General features: G+C 34.0%; 1 protein-coding gene across 1 annotated transcript in view; it reads left to right on the top strand.

Moving 5' to 3' along the window:
- LOC108908459 (5-hydroxytryptamine receptor 2C-like) overlaps positions 1–19273 on the top strand; it is a 49580-nt gene extending 30307 nt beyond the window's left edge. Inside the window, exons 5-6 of the mRNA XM_018712499.1 lie at positions 4327–4623; positions 19066–19273. Of these exons, the coding sequence (XP_018568015.1) occupies positions 4327–4623; positions 19066–19273 (505 nt within the window). The remainder of the gene's footprint in view (positions 1–4326; positions 4624–19065) is intronic.
- Positions 19274–19912: the final 639 nt, after the last annotated feature.

Here is a 19912-nt window from a genome sequence, read left to right as displayed (position 1 = left end):
CCGAGTAGCGTTACATTACGTTAAGTGGCTAAAATGAACCACAGTATTTTTTTTATTGAAAATATAAGTCTTCAACTTCAATCTCTGTAAGAATGGACGTTAGAGCACTTAAATAGCGGCCTGTGGAATTTTTTGAAAAAAAAAATTATCGGCTCCAGAAGGTCGTAGAGCAACGTTTTTTTTTAAATTCGCGTAAAAATGCCAGCAATCGATTCCTGTAATCGACATTATCGAGAAATGAAAATCGAAAAAGATATTCAAGAAAAACTCGACCAAAAAATTTTTACTTTTTTCAAAGTTATGTTTTTTGTACACTTGAAATGAATAAAATCGTTATCACTTTTTTTAGCATGAAAGTACAACTTTTAAGGAAAAAAATGAGGCCTGATTCGTTTCTCTACGAATATTCGTCGAACAAGAAGGGCCGATTTTCGAAAAATCGAAATAACTCGAAAAATTTTTAATATTTTTTAATTTAAAAAAGGCACATTTTTGCTTGCCGAGGGCTACATTTACAGCAAGTAGCTAGTTTCAAAATCTTAATTTGCAAGAGATACAGCGCAAAACAAAAAAAAGTATGATTTTTGACGGTTTTTTCGATATATCTCGAAAAGTAATATAGCAATCATATATTTAAAAATACGAATCGATAGGTTTTTTTTAATAGCTACCACTTTCTTATTTAACTTTTTTCGATTGGAGTTCAAGCTTTTTTTTATTAGCGATAAACCGTTTTTTGATTTAACTTCTAACTTTTTAATGCTTTTATATCAATCATTATTTGCGAATAATTACCTACTAACACAAAATGAGAAAAAATAAGATCTCGTAAATCAAAAAACATTTCTCGTAAGAAAGGCAGTTTTATTAAACTTTCCTTTTCTAAACATGTTTAATACACTATTAATCAACAACAACAAATGTAATAAGTTGGAAAATATTTTTATAATAATTCTTCAAAATATAATCATCAAATTATTATCATTAGTCATTTTTCTATTTAAACTATAGGCAAAGTGCTACAGTTGTGTAAATTTTTAGTACCTATAATCTTCTCGGTGTACTTCGTACATAACCTCTAAATTCAAGTAGGTTAAAACATTGTAATAAAGACATTACACGGAGTGCAATTTCATTTGGGCCCTCCAAATTTAGGAATGGGTGTGATTTATTCCGGCTTCCGCCGACGTTTATGTTCCAAATGGAGCCACTTATGGGAATTGCGCCTCGTTGCCGGAGCTTCATCATCGCTATACCGGTATCAGTTCGGGAAATGCGGACGGCCGTTATTGGCCGCCTTTATGGCGAAAGTTGATGATTAAACTGTGGTCAGGAACGTCTTGTTAGGGGGGATAATCTCGGGCAGATTTGTCGGAATCCGGATTATGCTCTTTTGATGACGGCCCGGACACAGCACGTGCGACGTAAAATGTACGAGGCGTTAACAAAATTGTCCAGCAAGGGTATTCTTAATTTAGAGACTACTCTTTGACTTAACGTTTTTTACAGAATACGTGTAACACTTACAGAACAATTTATGGCTTGTTAAATAATGACAGCCCAGTGTCATAACACCTGGTTATTTTCAAGTATGACGGATAATCATGAAAAAATTAAGACCGATCTGAACGTTTTTTTATGTATTTCACGTATTTTTTATTTTAAGTGTGACAAATTAATTCTCGGATCAAGCTAAATTCGATAAAAGCGACAGTTTCAAGATTTTTTTTTTAAATATAGGATTCTCACACTTCTGCAACACAGAGTGTATCTTGACGCTATGACGCTTGGTTATTATACCTTCGCCTAAAGTTGCTTCATTTGCCAGTTACATGGTGTTTTACGTCTTTCCAAAGCACCACAAATACGCTAATATTAGTCAAACTTGGACTGGTGACATAATTAGATAAATTGAAAAATTCCATCCCAAATCCAAGAATTTCGCCGCCACTGAATATTTTAGAAATTCTGTTGATTTCATTTGATTGACAATTAAAGGGCTTAGTGTGAAATAATGACAAGCCACAAATGCAAAATTGTTGAAATTTTAGTTTGAAGTTTGTATAAAATTACACATTTTATACAAACGAAGAAAAAGTCACACTAATGCTCATCCTACACATAAAGTTATGATAGCTACGTGATAATAAATATTAGGACCACATAGGTACCATGGTGAATACGTACGATATCGATATTTGAAAAATATCTATCATATTCATCAAAATAGTGTACGTATTATATGCATTCACTATTTTTTATTCATAGCGAATATAGCTGTGTGACCCTACTTTTAAATTTCGCGGAATACGTACAATATTGATATTGTGAAAATATCTTGTCACATGTCTTATCAAAATAATGAACATATATGCACTTACTATTTTTTTAAATCATAGCGAACATATAGACCAAGGTCGATAATTTTTGAAACCAAAAAAATTATAGTAGGATGAAACCAATTGGAAAAGAAAGACAATATAACATAAATGAAAGGAAAAATAATTTACGGGCGATCTGAGGTCGGGAAGGGGTGAGTTTTTAAGGGTAAAAACGGTTTCCCTTGATTTCCGAAAAATCTACAAGTCTTATGGAAAAAAGTTAAATGGCAAAGTTGTAGGTAGTAAAAAGACTTTTTTCACATAACCTCAAAATTTATGTGAAAAATTCAAATAACCAAGTTTTTGGTTTTTTGTTTTTAATTTACATAAACAAAATTTTTTCTCACGAAATTTGGTGAAAACTTACCTATTTATGTCCCAAACACGCTGTAATTTTTTTGATTTGAAATATTTATTTTTTCACCTTATTTTTACTTAATATCGAAAAAGCACCCTAATTTTCAATCGAAAATTCTCACGTCAAAATATCTGCTTTTTTAAAAACGTCGGTGGGCTTTTTCTTCGTTGAAATCTCTACTTTCTGATGGTGTAAAAAAATATATACATTACTATGGTAAGTTTTCTCAGGAAATGCAAAGAAACGAACTAGAATCCGAAAATTTTTTTCTAATCATTATGTACAATTTTGAGCTATTTATTAAAATTTACACTTTAATTACTCGAAAAACGTAAGATTCCATGTTACATTGATAAACAAAAAAATTACAAGTCGAAATATACTATTATAATTAACAACCAAATAAGTTAATAAAGTTAATATTTAATAAGACATCTACAATATTTTGAGAAAGTTGTAGAATCTTCTTTCGTTTCTTTGCATTTCCTGAGAAAACTTACCATAGTAATGTATATTTTTTTTACACCATCAGAAAGTAGAGATTTCAACGAAGAAAAAGCCCACCGACGTTTTTAAAAAAGCAGATATTTTGACGTGAGAATTTTCGATTGAAAATTAGGGTGCTTTTTCGATATTAAGTAAAAATAAGGTGAAAAAATAAATATTTCAAATCAAAAAAATTACAGCGTGTTTGGGACATAAATAGGTAAGTTTTCACCAAATTTCGTGAAAAAAAAATTTTTTTGTAAAAGATAAAAATAAAAAACCAAAAACTTGGTTATTTGAATTTTTCACATAAATTTTGAGGTTATGTGAAAAAAGTGTAAATACAAAAGTTGTAGATCTTTTTATTACCTACAACTTTGCCATTTAACTTTTTTCCATAAGACTTGTAGTTTTTCCGGAAATCAAGATAAACCGTTGTTTACCCTTAAAAACTCACCCCCTTCCCCTTCCCGACCTCAGATCGGACGTAAATTATTTTTCCTTTCATTCCTGTTATATTCTCTTCCTTTTCCAATGGGTTTCATCCTACTATAATTTTTTTTCACTTTTTACCAGTTTTGAAGGCTTAAGCACTGGTCTAATAGTTGTCCTTAGTTTTAAATTTCGCTGAATACGATATTGATACAAAAATGTCTTGTCCTATCAGTTTTCAAATAATGTAACGCTTAAACTATTTTTAAAATTCATACCGAACATAGCTATTATAGCCCTCCGTGTGACCCTAGCTTTAAATGAAATGGTCACACAGAACATCGCTCATAATTAAGTGAATTTTATAATACCTAGGGAGGAATATTAACAGCTTTTACAATTTGTGGGTTACTTGTAGTCTTGTAGGTAAAATTATTTAGATATTTTAAGTCAATAATAAGTAAGAAGTAGGTGAAACATGAAATATTTTTCATAAAACCTATCCTATCTACCATTATAAACATTAAGCGAGTATTATACACGCATTTAAAACGATAATAGCTATTTTTTATACACTTAGCAAACATAATGAACACAGCGCAACGTGTGACCTTAGCATTACTCTCCAATGCCTCCGCAGTCCTATATTAACTACCATTTTTTTTCCAGACTGCTGGCGGGTCGCGTGAAGCGAAAAACCATGGCGGCCAACTCCGTGGCCACCGAGCAGAAGGCTTCCAAAGTCCTCGGCTTGGTGTTCTTCACCTTCGTTCTGTGCTGGTCGCCCTTCTTCATCCTCAACATCCTCTTCGCTGCCTGCCCGGACTGCCACGTGCCCCAGCACGTCGTGGTGGTGTGCCTGTGGCTGGGCTACGTCAGCTCCACCATCAACCCCATCATCTACACAGTGTTCAACAAGACCTTCAGGGCGGCCTTCATCAGGCTGCTGCTGTGCCGCTGCCAGAGGTACGTCTCTATCACCCCGTTTTCCAGCGCCAGGTTCTCGTCCATGTCCATTTAGGCACGACAGGAGGTGTCGGTACACGAAATCGTAAGTCTGAGGTGTGGTGGGTGTGTGTGTGATCGTCCCAGCCATCTGTCGGTGAATATCGTTAGCTCTAACGACGTCGCGTGTTCTCTTTCTAACAGCTTCTAAGTGGTAGATGTTTTGTCCTTGTCGTAGCCGTAGCGCTCTGTGTGGTCGTAACATTGACTGTTTTCATGTGTGTATAAGTGTGTATAGTATACAGGGTGTGGCGTGTATAATCTATAAAAATTAAACTACAGCTTCCTGACGATATATGTAATAGAAAACTCTTATAAGAAAAAGTTCTATCTTCGCGTTTTTCAATTATTCAACGAAAATGAAGGTCGACCCTATGTTATTTATTAAAAACTTTGGAAATGTTTTATGCTACCCGAAATGCAACCTTATAATTTAAGTCGGTATAATCTATAGACCAGTGCTTAATTCAAAAATGGTAAAAAGTGAAAAAAAATTATAGTAGGATGAAACCCATTGGAAAAGGAAGAGAATATAACAGAAATGAAAGGAAAAATAATTTACGGGCGATCTGAGGTCGGGAAGGGGTAGGGGGTGAGTTTTTAAGGGTAAAAAACGGTTTCCCTTGATTTCCAGAAAAACTACAAGTCTTATGGAAAAAAATTAAATGGCAAAGTTGTAGGTAATAAAAAGATCTACAACTTTTGTATTTACACTTTTTTCACATAACCTCAAAATTTATGTGAAAAATTCAAATAACCAAGTTTTTGGTTTTTTATTTTTATCTTTTACAAAAAAATTTTTTTTTCACGAAATTTGGTGAAAACTTACCTATTTATGTCCCAAACACGCTGTAATTTTTTTGATTTGAAATATTTATTTTTTCACCTTATTTTTACTTAATATCGAAAAAGCACCCTAATTTTCAATCGAAAATTCTCACGTCAAAATATCTGCTTTTTTAAAAACGTCGGTGGGCTTTTTCTTCGTTGAAATCTCTACTTTCTGATGGTGTAAAAAAATATATACATTACTATGGTAAGTTTTCTCAGGAAATGCAAAGAAACGAACTAGAATCCGAAAATTTTTTTCTAATCATTATGTACAATTTTGAGCTATTTATTAAAATTTACACTTTAATTACTCGAAAAACGTAAGATTCCATGTTACATTGATAAACAAAAAAATTACAAGTCGAAATATACTATTATAATTAACAACCAAATAAGTTAATAAAGTTAATATTTAATAAGACATCTACAATATTTTGAGAAAGTTGTAGAATCTTCTTTCGTTTCTTTGCATTTCCTGAGAAAACTTACCATAGTAATGTATATTTTTTTTTCACCATCAGAAAGTAGAGATTTCAACGAAGAAAAAGCCCACCGACGTTTTTAAAAAAGCAGATATTTTGACGTGAGAATTTTCGATTGAAAATTAGGGTGCTTTTTCGATATTAAGTAAAAATAAGGTGAAAAAATAAATATTTCAAATCAAAAAAATTACAGCGTGTTTGGGACATAAATAGGTAAGTTTTCACCAAATTTCGTGAAAAAAAAATTTTTTTTTAAAAGATAAAAATTAAAAACCAAAAACTTGGTTATTTGAATTTTTCACATAAATTTTGAGGTTATGTGAAAAAAGTGTAAATACAAAAGTTGTAGATCTTTTTATTACCTACAACTTTGCCATTTAACTTTTTTCCATAAGACTTGTAGTTTTTCCGGAAATCAAGGGGAACCGTTTTTTACCCTTAAAAACTCACCCCCTTCCCCTTCCCGACCTCAGATTGCCCGTAAATTATTTTTCCTTTCATTTCTGTTATATTCTCTTTCTTTTCCAAAGGGATTCATCCTACTATAATTTTTTTTGGTTTCAAAAATTACCGACCCTGGTCTACTAAATACTAATAATACTAATAGAAGGTTAGGTTATATTGTCAAAAAAATTGTGCAGTTAACTGATTTTGTATTTGTATTGAATTCATTATTCACTTAATTATTAAATATTAAGCATCGTCCATCGACCCATCAGTGTTAAAAAGTGAAAGATTCCAGACAAAAGTTTTATTTTGTAATTCTACGATAGTGATAGTGTAATTTTTATAAAGAAGTAAAAAATAAGAATAGCGTGCCGATACATTAAAAACGAGATTCTTATTTCTTACTTTGCTTAATTTTTTAGTTTGTGCACAAACTAGTTTTACAATGAACCGAGAAAACAATGCATTTAATATTTTCGAACGTGTAGATATGGTGTTAGTGTATGGTGCAGCCGGAGAAAATGCGCTCACAGCGACTAAGTTGTACCGGGAACGATGGCCACAAGATCACCCCCCATGTGCAAGTACAGTCCTAAAGTGCGTTCAACGGCTGCGGGATACGGGAAGTGTTATTCCTCGAGAAGAAGGACCTGGTCAGCAAGTGAATCTTAATGTTGAAGATGCAGTGTTGGAAAATCTTGACGAAGACCCCACAATTAGTACTCGAGGACTCGCACAGCAAGTAGGAACTTCATCTCGTACCGTACACCGTATCTTAAGGCGCCAGCTGTTGCTCTCCTATCATCTGCAACCAGTTCAACAGATTTTACCCCCGTATTGTGATCGACGAATACAATTTTGCAGATGGTTTTAACGGCACTGTGTCAATCCTGCTTATGATTGTGTAACAGATGAGGCGACATTTACCCGTGATGAAGTGAATTTTCATAATATGCACATATGGGCCGATGAAAATCCTCACGCGATTAGAGAAACTCATTTTCAACATCGGTTCTCGGTAAATGTTTGGACTGGCATAATAGGCGATGTACTTGTGGGTCCCTATTTCTTTGAAGGACAACTAAATGGATCAACATAAGCTGACTTTTTGGAGAACTGGTTGCCTGAATTATTGGACGATGACGCACTACAAGTTCGGGCGCGCATGTTTTATCCAAGATGGGGCTCCTCCACACAGTACTCGAAAAGTAGTGAAACTTTTGAATGAAATGTTTCCTCAGCGATGGATTGGACGCTTTGGTCCTGTGTCGTGGTCACCTCGGTCACCCGATCTAACTCCAATGGACTTTTTTCTTTGAAGTAACTTCAATTAATTGGTTTACAATAGTCCACTTACTACGGTGGAAGAATTGCGAAACCATATACTTGAAGGTGCTGACACACACAATTAGATTTAAATTTACTAAAAAAAAAACGCAAAAATAGAACTTTTTGGTATAAGACTTTTCTATTACATATGTCGTTAGGAAGCTAACTAACTAACTTCCCAACTTAGTTTTTGTAAAAACAAATGAGAATCAACACGCTTTCCGTAATTCATGCCCGTCTAAGATCGAATATTTCGCTTGTGAGTAATGAATTATGTGTAACGATCCAAAGGTCGTCTTTGCTAGAGCACAGCAGAATGTGCCACCCGCTGTTACAATGTAACAAACATATTTACCTACTAAAGAGCTAATTGGATTTGTTTCTCATAAAACTGAGAGCCCCTGCAACATAAAACCACTATAAATGCGGCGACGGCGGCTGGCTTCCTATTCGGTTTGCATCGGTCCAAGAAACAACGATAAATAATTTATAATCTACCTAATGTCTTCATAAATAACGACGTTTAATTTTTGAGAAAGACGTCGCTTTGATTTAAGTCCTTATCTCAGAGGATGGAAGTATGTTCAAGATACATTGTTTCCTCGTTTTCTTTGTTACAACGATGTCCCCTCGGATGTTCCCAAAAATCTTTCAAAATACAATCGCACAATTTTTAATCTAATTCGAATCCCGTTCAGCTCCAAATCGTTAATCGGATGTGAATATTAATATCTAAGACCCCTTTAAGTGCAGTCCCTTTAGCTGCGCAGCTTTTTATATCCAGGAAGAGATGATCAGTGATTTAATTAGGCACCTAATGAAATTTCGCGAAGGGAAAAGTGGAATATCGATTAAATGCAAATGGAATATTTGACGAACACCAGGATTTTCTGTTCTACGCCTCGATAAAAGGGACTTATCCCTTGGAGACTGGGGCAACCCTAATAGCCAAAGAAAAGGAGGACAAACCGATTATACTTTAATGCCGAGTCGCATAATTCCTCATATCGTGTTAAAATTTCTGCTGATTGACGTAAACAACTACGTGAAACGAAAAATACTGTAGATTATGCTCTTACACACAACCTGATATAATTTAAAGCAAATTAAACATCACATAAGTGGTAGTAATGTTTGCAGAAGTTACTTTCACTTTTGTAGTAGCAAAATGTTTGTTGTATTTCCACAAATACAAACAACACTATTGTGGTACTTCAAACATTGATATATTTTGATGAATTTTCAAGATATTTGTTCTTGGAAGCAGTCCGAAAATTTGATTGTTATTTAAAACACCTGGACAGTCAAAATATTATGGAGAACCTTATTATTACTTCAGCATGAGATAGAGTAATCATAAATGAACAAAAAAGTTGTATATTACAGGGGCGTAAGATTAACAGTTTTGAAAATACAGCGAGTATTAATATTGGGGGTTTCATCACAACGTGACAACAGCGCATAACCTAACGCTACAGCTGATGCACACCACGTGTGCACGCGACAAACTTGTCCTACGGAAAAAATGTAAACAACTATTAATGTGAAACATTTTGTAATTTTCAGGACAATACCACTGAATTGCATATTGCTTAGTACCTCGTGTTAACTGCCGCGCCTTTGTCACATTGCTCGATATGAATTTTATCGAATGTTAAATTTATTACAACGCTAATTATTTTTTAGAATTAAGCATAAAGAAGTTAAAAAAAGTTGTATTTTAAAAGTAGCCGACTCAACAAAGAAAACACAAAAATTTTGGAAAAAAATATATTATATTTTTCAACATAATCTCCTTTCAGCTCTATACACTTTTCCCAGCGATGTTCAATAAGTTCGATACCCTTTTTATAATAAGAATTGTCTTGCTCCTCAAAATAGCCATTGACTGCCGACATCACTTCTTCATCGTTGGAAAATCTTTGACCACTGAGGCATTTTTTCAAGTTTGGGAACAGAAAATAATCCGAGGAGGCTAAATCTGGCGAATAGGGTGCATGATGAAGCAATTAAAACTTTAATTCATTAATTTTGGTCATTGCAATAACGGATGTGTGAGCTGGTGCATTGCCTTGATGAAATAGCACTTTCTTCTTAGCCAAATGCGGCCATTTTCGCTTGATTTCTTCGCTCAAACGTTGCAATAAGTTCGCATAATACTCGCCGTTGATAGTTTTTCCTTTTTCAAGATGATCAATGAAAATTATCCCAGGCGCATCCCAAAAAACCGATGCCATGACCTCGCCTGCAGATGGAACGGTCTTCGCCTTCTTTGAAGCCGGTTCTCCCTTTTCAGTCCATTGTTTTTATTGTTCTTTTGTTTTGGGTGTGAAGTGATGGACCCATGTTTCATTCATGGTTATGAAACGGCGCGAAAATTCTGCTTGCTTTGTTGTTGTGAAACTTCGCTAAACATTCAATTGAAACATCTTCACAACACTGTTTTTGCTCGAGTGTGAGCAAACACGGCACCCATCTTGCACACAGCTTTCTCATGTCCAAATTATTAGATAATATGCGATGTACCGCACTTTTTGAAATGCCTACTATGTCTGCTAGCTCGCGCACTTTCAGTCGACGATCATCTAGTACCGCTTTGTGGATTTTCTTCACCATTTCTGGAGTCATCACCTCATTTGGTCGACCACTGCGATGCTCGCCTTGGCAGTTCGCGCGGCCTCGTTTCAACTCTGCTACCCAATATTTTACTGTTGTAAACGAAGGAGCAGGCTCGCCCAGAGTAGAATCTAGTTCAGCTTTTATATTGGTTGGGCTGAGGCCTTTCTAATAAAACTATTGTATCACATAACGATGACCAATTTTTTCCATTTTCACAAATTCACTGAAAACGTTCACTATTGATGGCTGTCAAACAAATACTAAAAAACATGGCGTCTTCAAACTTGAAACATATGCCTTATAGATTGTGTACTTTTTAAGACAGTGATATTTTTCAAGCAACTACCGCCATCTCTAGGTCAGGCCGGATACTTTTGGGACCACCCTCTATGGACGCAGTTATGTCAATATTCCTTAATTAAACTAGCATCATACATCAAATTGGAGATTTTGAGGGATTTTTTTCTCGGAAATGGTTAAGTCTAGGACCCATGTCACATAAGATTTTTGTTTGTTTTAATGTATTCTATCGTCTGTTAAAATTAAGGCAGTCAAACTTCTTTCTAACACCCTGTTAAAACACGACTTGAGAAACAGATCTTTTAGAAAGAATATGAATGTTGAAACACTCAGGTAATAAATCCTGGGAAAACCCTGAGGGAGATATGTATGTACCATCTGATTTCATAAACCTACACTGTGCTGTTTCCAAAGTTGTAATTTGATTAGCATATGTTGGGCTCCAGACTACTGATGCATACATATTCTTATTTAAAACGAATAAGAGTACCTAATGTATAGCAATCGTAGTGTACAATTATCGACAGTCTTTGGAATTTCTTATGGTGATTTCTTGAATGCAGAAAAGATAAGAGTCGGGTCAAATGTAATTCCAAGGTATGTATTTTATCTAATCAGGTCTATGCAAAGTTATATTATCTATTTAATTTATAATCAAATAGGACATTTTTTTAAATAACTTCCAGTGTATTCTGTAACCTACAACAATCGGTGATGGTGTTTTATTTCGCACAATAGCTTAAGGTCATCTGCATACATTAATTGATGTACTTGTAAGTCAGCTATGATGTCGTTTATAAACAAAACAAAGAGTAAGGCTCCGAGTGTAGAACCTTGAGGAAACTTGTGAGACTTAAAACCACAAACCTTATCAAGTAAGAACCAAATGTATACAAGTTTCATTGCTTAGATAAAATAACAAAAAAATACGTCAATTTAATAGTGTTTTCAAGTTTTTCGATGTTCTTCGGATACTAGGGTATCTTCAACTTATTTCCGAGTATTTTTAGGTGTTTTTAGTCACACAACTATTATATTTCTTTCTTTGTATCCACTTCATTGACTGGAGTGGCTCCTTCATTATTTTCTGGACTCAAGAAAAAAAAAACAGATAACCTACATTATTTAATGACTACGAGCAATGATTTTACGTTATGTCGCCAAATACCCGGGCACTAATTAGCAAATTAGTAATGAATGGCGGCAAGATAAGGGACATATTAGTCGCATTAGCTGTAACGGCTCGCCTTTGCCACACTTACGGCATTATTAATATAGGTCTGGGCGATAATTACGGCCAGGTTGTTTATCTCCCATGTGCCGTTCGGGGGTCGAATTTGTTTTGTAGCAGTTGGTGTATAAATTAGGTCTCCCACGCCGTCTTGCCTTCGGGAGGGATGATTTCGGGATCTTAATAGTAGTCGATAGTAATCATGTAAATAACACGTGCGCCTATCAAAATATGAGAACGGTTTTTTCGGACCGGGTCCTCCTCGTGCTGATCGCTTTGTTGTGGCTGGGGGGATGTGGAGCGGAAGGGATTGGTATTTTGTGGTGTTTATTTTGGGAGGACAAGGGGTTTGTTGATGCGAACTGAGGTACCGAATAGCTTCGAACATATTAATAATTTTCTAATTTACTCAGGAACGTTTTAATTTAAAATGCCACAAACGTTTTCTTGTAAAACGTCATTAAAAATTATATTTTTAATTCATTGACAATTGAACTAAAAATTGACTTTTATAAAGTTACTTGTTAAAATAGTTATTTACGTCACAAAGGAGGTAAGTATTATTTACTAGTCGAGGAAGATTTTGCGCCCGAGCGGAGCGAGGGCTGGCAATAGAGTTCGAGACTGGTAACTTATACTTAACTGTCAACGATTTTCTCGTTCAGGCACCCGATAACACATATTTGCTAATGAAGGTAGTAACGGTGTCAGCCATTGCAGGAGCATGCCGTTCTGATGAGTTATGCAAACTTACTTTGGACGTCAATTTAAAAAATTTCGATGACATTATTGTAGTTACAATTCAGATTCTAAAAATGGTACTTATGTCATGTACGTTTACGATTACTTCTCGTCTAAGTTCTGTTTCTCACCTAGAAATTCTCAAAAAATATATCAAGATTAGATTGGAAATTAATACTGAAATTTCACGCTTTTTTATGCGCTATCAAGCAGGTAGATGTTACAACCAACCAGTCGGCAAGAATACCCGTTCTATGATTCCTAATAAGATTGCACTGTTTTTGAAACTAGAACATCCTAAAACATATACACGCCATTCATTCCGAAGAACATCGGCAGCGTTACTGGCTAAAAACAGGAGTTGATGTATTAGCAATCAGAGACATGGTGGGTGGTTTAATCGTTGGTTTAGGCAAAAAGAAATAATATTTCCCAAAAAATTTCGGTTTAAAACAACAAGATCATCGTTTAAACAATGATTATAATGTAAAAATTACCAAAAATGGAGTTTTGTAGCTGTATTAAAAAGCGCTCTCCAACAGGAGTTTTTGCTTTTGTTTATACTTATAGGTTTTCAAAAACCTGCTAAATTAAAATCCATTAACAATTTGTTTGAATAATTGAAAAAACCAGCGAAATTTGATTTTGCTATAAATAGAAGAAAAGAGCATAAATCATCTCTAAACTGCAGCAAAAGTTGTATTTTGTTACGCTTAAGAAACCCTGAAAATTTGTAAAAAAATTTTTATTTGTTTACGAGTTTTTGTATTTGTTTATTAGAAATAACATTTTTTCAATTGCAAAAACGCGGTTGTTAGTGTTATAATAAAGGGCCTTATGAGGGCTCATTTGTTTCGTCTTGACTTATATTTTCAAGATATGCAATTGGAAATTGTAATTTCATAGGTTAACCTCGAAACGGCGTATAAACAAATAGTGTAATTTGTTTATAAGGTTTTTCGTTAATAACTTTGCGAATAATGAATATTTTTTAAAGAGGCTTTGATATTCGTAATCCTGGTAATTTTTCCCGAATTAAAAAAAAAATAGTTCTAGAACCATTTTTAGCCGAGACAGCGTTTTTTTTTTAATTCATAACTTATTTATTTATAAACATTAAGAAGAATTTCGGGAATAAATAAACTTCATAATAACGGTTAAAGATATCGAAAAAATGCATTTTATAGTAATTTTTAACCCTTTAAAAAACGTCCTTGAATACATTTTTACACCTGGAATATGGTGGGGGAAATAAGACAGAAACGTTCCAGACTTCAAATCTTAACTGCTCGAACATTTTGCGATATTTCCGGTAATTGTGGACCAATTTTAACGTTTTTTTTTAATCTGGGGTAGTGCATGAAAATAATAACAACTGCTCGGTCCATTTTGCAATAATTAATTATTAATTTGTTATAAACTATCAATTTTGTAAAAAAAATAATTTTTTTTCGCATTTTTTCGAGAAATAATTATTCATAATGATACCAATAAACAATTTTCTTAAAAAACAATATTTTTATGTAAAAAGATTCAGGAAATGACATATTTTTGTGTATAAAGTTTATTTTAATGAGAATCGAGTTTTTGGATGTAATATGCATAATAGTATTATTTTTTAAAATATAATATGTAATTTAATGTTAAATTTCTTCATTTTACACTATTCAATAAGTCGTTTATATGTTATATCATACTGTTTCCGCCATTTCTAGGGCAACAGATCTAAAGTTACCCTATTTACGGCTTCTTCAACGTACAATTGAATAATAAAATTACTTTCGATTCCCGTATTTTCTTCTAAATCCATTTTTTTAGCCACAGAATTTACAATATTTAAGGACAGCTTCAATTATAGTTACTAAGAAACACTAAACAACGTACAACTGTTTTACTTTACTACCGTTTATCCAGTATCCGATTGGCTGGACTTGATGGCTCAGTACCACCGCGCCCGACACGGAGGCGATAGATCTGGAGTTCAAGTCCACAGACGGCATTTTCTTTAATAACAGTTTTGCAAAAAATATTGTATGATATATTTGTTAAAAGTGATTTTATTTTGTTCGTTGTTTTAACACTTGTATAATAATTTAACGATGTCATAAAATCAAAATCATGTGTAATATCAATTTTTTTCTGTGCACCATTGCCTTTTTCTGGAGGTGATTTTCTAAAAACAAATTTAGTCCAGTTGGTAGAGGTGACGTATAAAACCTTACCAAAGCTGCAAAAATGAAGATAATTGAATTTTGCAAATTACTTTTGGTTTCTGCATATTTACACTATGTGTATATCAAATTTCAAGTGTCAGCAAAACTTCCAACAAATTTGGCAAAGTTTCGAGTTTCAGATGCCGATGAATGTATAACAACTTATAGACCAAAAAGTTTTGCTCTCCTGATTTTCGGCTTTAGCACCATTATTGTATATATATAGAACTATAGTTTTATCACTTTTTGTTTATAATTGAGATTTTTACAGCAACTTTAAAAAATTGACGTTTTATACCGTTTTTTTTTTTTAATCTCACGGCTTTGCTATTGCAAATTTCGTAATCGGACCACCGCCATTTTGTAGCTATTTTTATTACGAAGAAAATCATGTCCTAAGCATTTTTTCGTACAAAGTCATCCCGCTGAGTTATTTAAAGAAAACCACTAAAAAAATTTTTTGTCACGATTAAATTGTTAATAACTTTTTTCCTGATAAAATACTTTGTCATCAAATTACCCTGTTATTGTACTCATAATTTAAAGTATTCCTGTGTAGTTATTTCCGAGTTATCAAGGAAATGTCACCAACAGTAACTTTTCGGCCTCTGTCGACTGGACTAATTTAGGACATGCCTTTTTCAAAAAACAATGTATTGCATCCCTGCTTCCCAAAGATATTTAACAAAATAATCTTTTTGATGTTAGGTTTTCTGTAGTGTATGGTTGCATTATTACATCTGAATAGATAAAAAAAGGTGTTTGTTATTGATTTTTTTTTTAATCCGGATATTGTGTTATTTGATGTCGAAACCACTGGCAACATTCCAGACGGGGCTGAGAATAATTGTTATTTAATGCCTAAACATGAGAAGGGTGTAATAATTGTTCCCGTAGTACACGCCACACTATTGTTAGTTTTATACGCTGGCTAAGTACTACTGCAACACACAACGCACGTGCACAAGATGCACAGGGTTGGCTTATATATAGGTTAATTTTCTTAATCAATTTTCTCGACAACAGAAGCACTTAGACTATCAGTTGTTTAATGAAAGTTGCTAATTTTCGTGCCTTCAAGGAACTTATTTCAGAAACACCCTGTATAAAACTAAATCTTACACAAAAAAGGTACTCTTGAAATCGCTAGAATTGCATCGTTTTCAAGGAAAGCAGTTGTTTCTGTCAAAGTTATCTACCTTATATTGCTAAATATGCTTTTTATAGGTAAATTACATTTTTTTTTTCAAAATTAAGTGGATATAGCCACTCCCTTGGCAATTCGAAAAATTCTCATTTAGTTAAAAAATGTCCAGTTGTCCGCATAGCTTGGTGCATATTTAATAAAAATTATCTAATACATAACCCACCACCACCCTTTTCATTCATGAAAATCCGCTAATTTGAGATATCTTAAAAATAGATACAAAAGAGTTAATGGGTTCCCAACCGACCGCACACAATTGATTAAGCTGGTGGCGGTAAAAAATAATTACTCATAAGCCCGGCTGCAGACGCGTGGTGAAAAGGTAAGGACAATTTATCATAAACACGTGGAATCGTTTTCAAGTTTTATTAAAAAAAAAAACTCCCACTGACGAACGAGGCAAAACTTTTAAAAGGTTTTTTCTCACGTAATTACGCGGTTTAGTTGGGCCAAGGTCCGTGGAAGTGATCATTCTGGGGAACGGGGACGGTAAAACAGATTAACTGAGTCTTGGGGCAAGGTTAATACGCGCTGTGCTAATTGAATTTCACCGAAAGCGGCGATATCAGCAATTTTTATAAGTTGCATTTATTTTATGGTAATTTTATACGAAATACTTACTACTTATTCCATTTCTCTTTATATTTGAGTAGAGATATTTATAATAAATTCCTTTTTCATCAATTATTCCAAAATTTTGACATACCAGTCAAAAATCATTAGAAAATGTTCGTTTCTGTCTTATTGAAAACACGATTTTTAAAAACGAATATTATACAGTACTCGCCTAAAGTATGGAATAAATTCTGTAAAAACGAAACAAATTCTTTTTGGGAAAAATCATCGAACGGGTCGATTTTTAATTTAAAAAATACATATTTTAGCATAAAAAGCGATTTTCAACCGTCATTTGTTTTCGAGTAATGACGTCATCAACATTTTTTTTAAATAGCAACCCCCTATTTTTTTTCCTTGATTCTGAAAAATCGTTTCATTGTCGATCCGACAGTATTAAAATGTTGCCATCTTACATAGGAAAGTTTTCGAGTAAATGACGATTGAATCGATGGAGTCTTGGCACAATGTTTTTTCAGAAAACTGTGCTGATAAATCTTTTGAAAATTTTATAAGCACATTTTTATTTTATTTTAATGTATGTTTTCCTGTAAAAAAGGTAAAACTTGATAAAAATAGGGATCGTGTCGGGAAGGATGAGTGGATAACACCTGATATTACTTACATTGATATGTTTTATCAGAATTTATTAATTAGAACTAAAAAACAGCACTTTGATAGCAATATAAACACTGCTCCTAATAAAACAAAAAAGATGTGGGACATTATTAGTCAAAAAACTGGTAAGTCTAGGGATGTCCGGGATATTATTATAAAGGAACACAATACAAACTTTGATTACACTTTAACCGCTAATAACTTTAACTCCTATTTTAGCTCCGTCGGACCAAGCTTAATAAATAAATTTGGAGATCGCATTGATTATGATTATTTAAAATCAAACGTGCAATTGTCTAGCAAATACAATTCATTAAGTTTTCTACCTTAAGTGGTTAACGGTTAAGTGTTTGAATTGCCACCCACCGACTTTTTGACACGCAAGTCTGTGTAGAAATTCTTCTTGCACGTTATGAATTATTTCTGGGGTAACTGCGTGTATTTCATCTATAACGCAATTTTGGAGTTCTTCTAAATTTTGTGGTCTATTAACTTTGTTACACTTTGGACTTTAAGTAGCCCCATAAGAAATAGTCTAGGGCTCTAAGATCTGGGGATCTCGCGGACCATTCTATCGGTCCTCGTCCACCTCCTAGGAAAACAATTGTCCAGAAAATCTCGAACAGGGTGCGCATAGTGCGGAGGTGCACCGTCTTGCTGAAACCATATGGTGTCATCAGGAATATCAGGGTTATTATCGTTAGGAAAACTTACTGCAAGCGCTGGAACAAGGTCATTTTGTAAAAACTCTAAATATATTTTTCCTGTAAGGGTTCCTTCAAAGAAGAAAGGCCCTACTATTCTGTTGTCAACCATTCCAGCCCACACATTTAATTTCTGATCACTCGATGCACACAAGTTTGCGATATACCAATTTGTCGAAATAGAATTCTAGTACTAATATGTGGGTCATCTTCAATTGTATTCAAAATAAGTTCTTCGTCTTGTCCCCTGATTACAATAGCACGTTCTCAAATGCTACTAAAAAACTTGCCTGTTTCTCTAGCCCGTCTCTCAACACTAGAAAATGTTTCTCTATGGGGGATTACACGATTTGGAAATCTTCTTAGTTCTTAGACATTGTTTAACACTTCTGCAGTTTATTTCATAGAAACCTAACACTAATAGCATGTCAATTTGTTCGCGAAATGAAAACTTCTGACCATTTTCAAAACACTTAGCAAACAATTACTAAAATTAAATTACTTTTTTCCTGATCGTCGAGATTGACGTTTAAATTCATAGCCAACTTTTGAATTTTCGATGATTTTAAATAACAGCTACAACAAGTATTATTAGTTATTCGTGCAGTGATGTGTATTTTGTATGATTGCTCTTGTCAGTGTGCGATTTTTGGTTAGGCAAAAGTATTTCCATAAAAAATAATCCTTGTCAGATTCTTTCGGCGTAAGAGTTCATTTCATTACTTTTTTAAATTTCATAATACCCAATAAATATTGTTTAATACTCTTTATATTAACATATCTGATATTTTGCTTTTATAACTATTTTTCGAAAACTGTCGTAATATATTCACATTTTAATTATGTTTCCTAAGTGGCAAAAAGACACTTTATTTAACTGAAATAACAGTAATTTACCCCCTTTTCACCAATTTTAACATTATCTCGAACCAGTTTCCGAAAAAATATTGCTTGATCCACAGTTGCGAAATCGCTTTTGCATTTTCAAATGTTCTTTTTATACAAAAGTGGTATTCCACAACTTTCTATAAAAAATAACTATTTCTGTAACTCCGTATTTTTCCAGGTTGTCTCGGCCGGTGCGATACAGGTCGGTCAATGAGAGCAGGGGGGCGACGAGCCTCTGCACCCCTTCGGCGCTGCCCCTGGCCATCAGCCTGCAGGGGACGCCCCTGCTGACGCCGGCGTCCACAGAGAGCTCGTACGTCATCAGGACGCCGTCGTCGAACTTCATCAGGGAACGGGAGGACTCTTACGACGATCACGATTGCTAGGAGATGTGTTGTAATAACCTGATATGTAAATTGTGATTCTAACTTTAAGTGGCGCCATCTACAATTATAGATTGGAGCGGGATACGGTAGGTACCCGCCGCCGGAAGCGGGGATGCGGAAATTAGAGTCGACTTGTGACTACCGCTTATGGAAAGGTAGGTCGGTAACAACTAACAGAGTTAGTGTTCTCCTTTAGGACAGGTGGTACAGACAGCAGTTCAGAAACGGTTGGATTGATTCAAAGGTGCATGGAAGCTGCTATTTTTTTGTACAGAAGTATTCATATAACATTCTGCTTTATTAAATTTGCTAAACTGTCTAGGAAAAATGGTAACGCCGAAAGTTTTGGGTATTTTTCTTGCGATCTCAAAGAAATATGAAAAAACAGTTCATTGTAGTATTTCAAAGGTATAAATCAAATTTTTATTTTGTATATTTGCCTTTTTGGATTGATCTCTTCTTTCTGATTACAATTATATAGGGTGTTTCATAATTAGTTGGTAAAAAATTAACCTAAACTTCTCACTGAACCAAAATAATAATTGGTCAAAAAAACATTTGTTCCAAAATGCCTCTTTAAAGAGGTGTAAAGTGTTGAAATTCATAAAATACAAACTAGTACTTTCTCAATATTCAGAA

The sequence above is a fragment of the Anoplophora glabripennis genome, unplaced genomic scaffold, assembly GCF_000390285.2.
Source record: "Anoplophora glabripennis isolate ALB-LARVAE unplaced genomic scaffold, Agla_2.0 scaffold368, whole genome shotgun sequence".
Lineage (NCBI taxonomy): Eukaryota > Metazoa > Arthropoda > Insecta > Coleoptera > Cerambycidae > Anoplophora > Anoplophora glabripennis.
The sequence above is the reverse complement of the archived record's forward strand: the minus strand, read 5'-3'. Positions and strand labels throughout refer to the sequence as shown.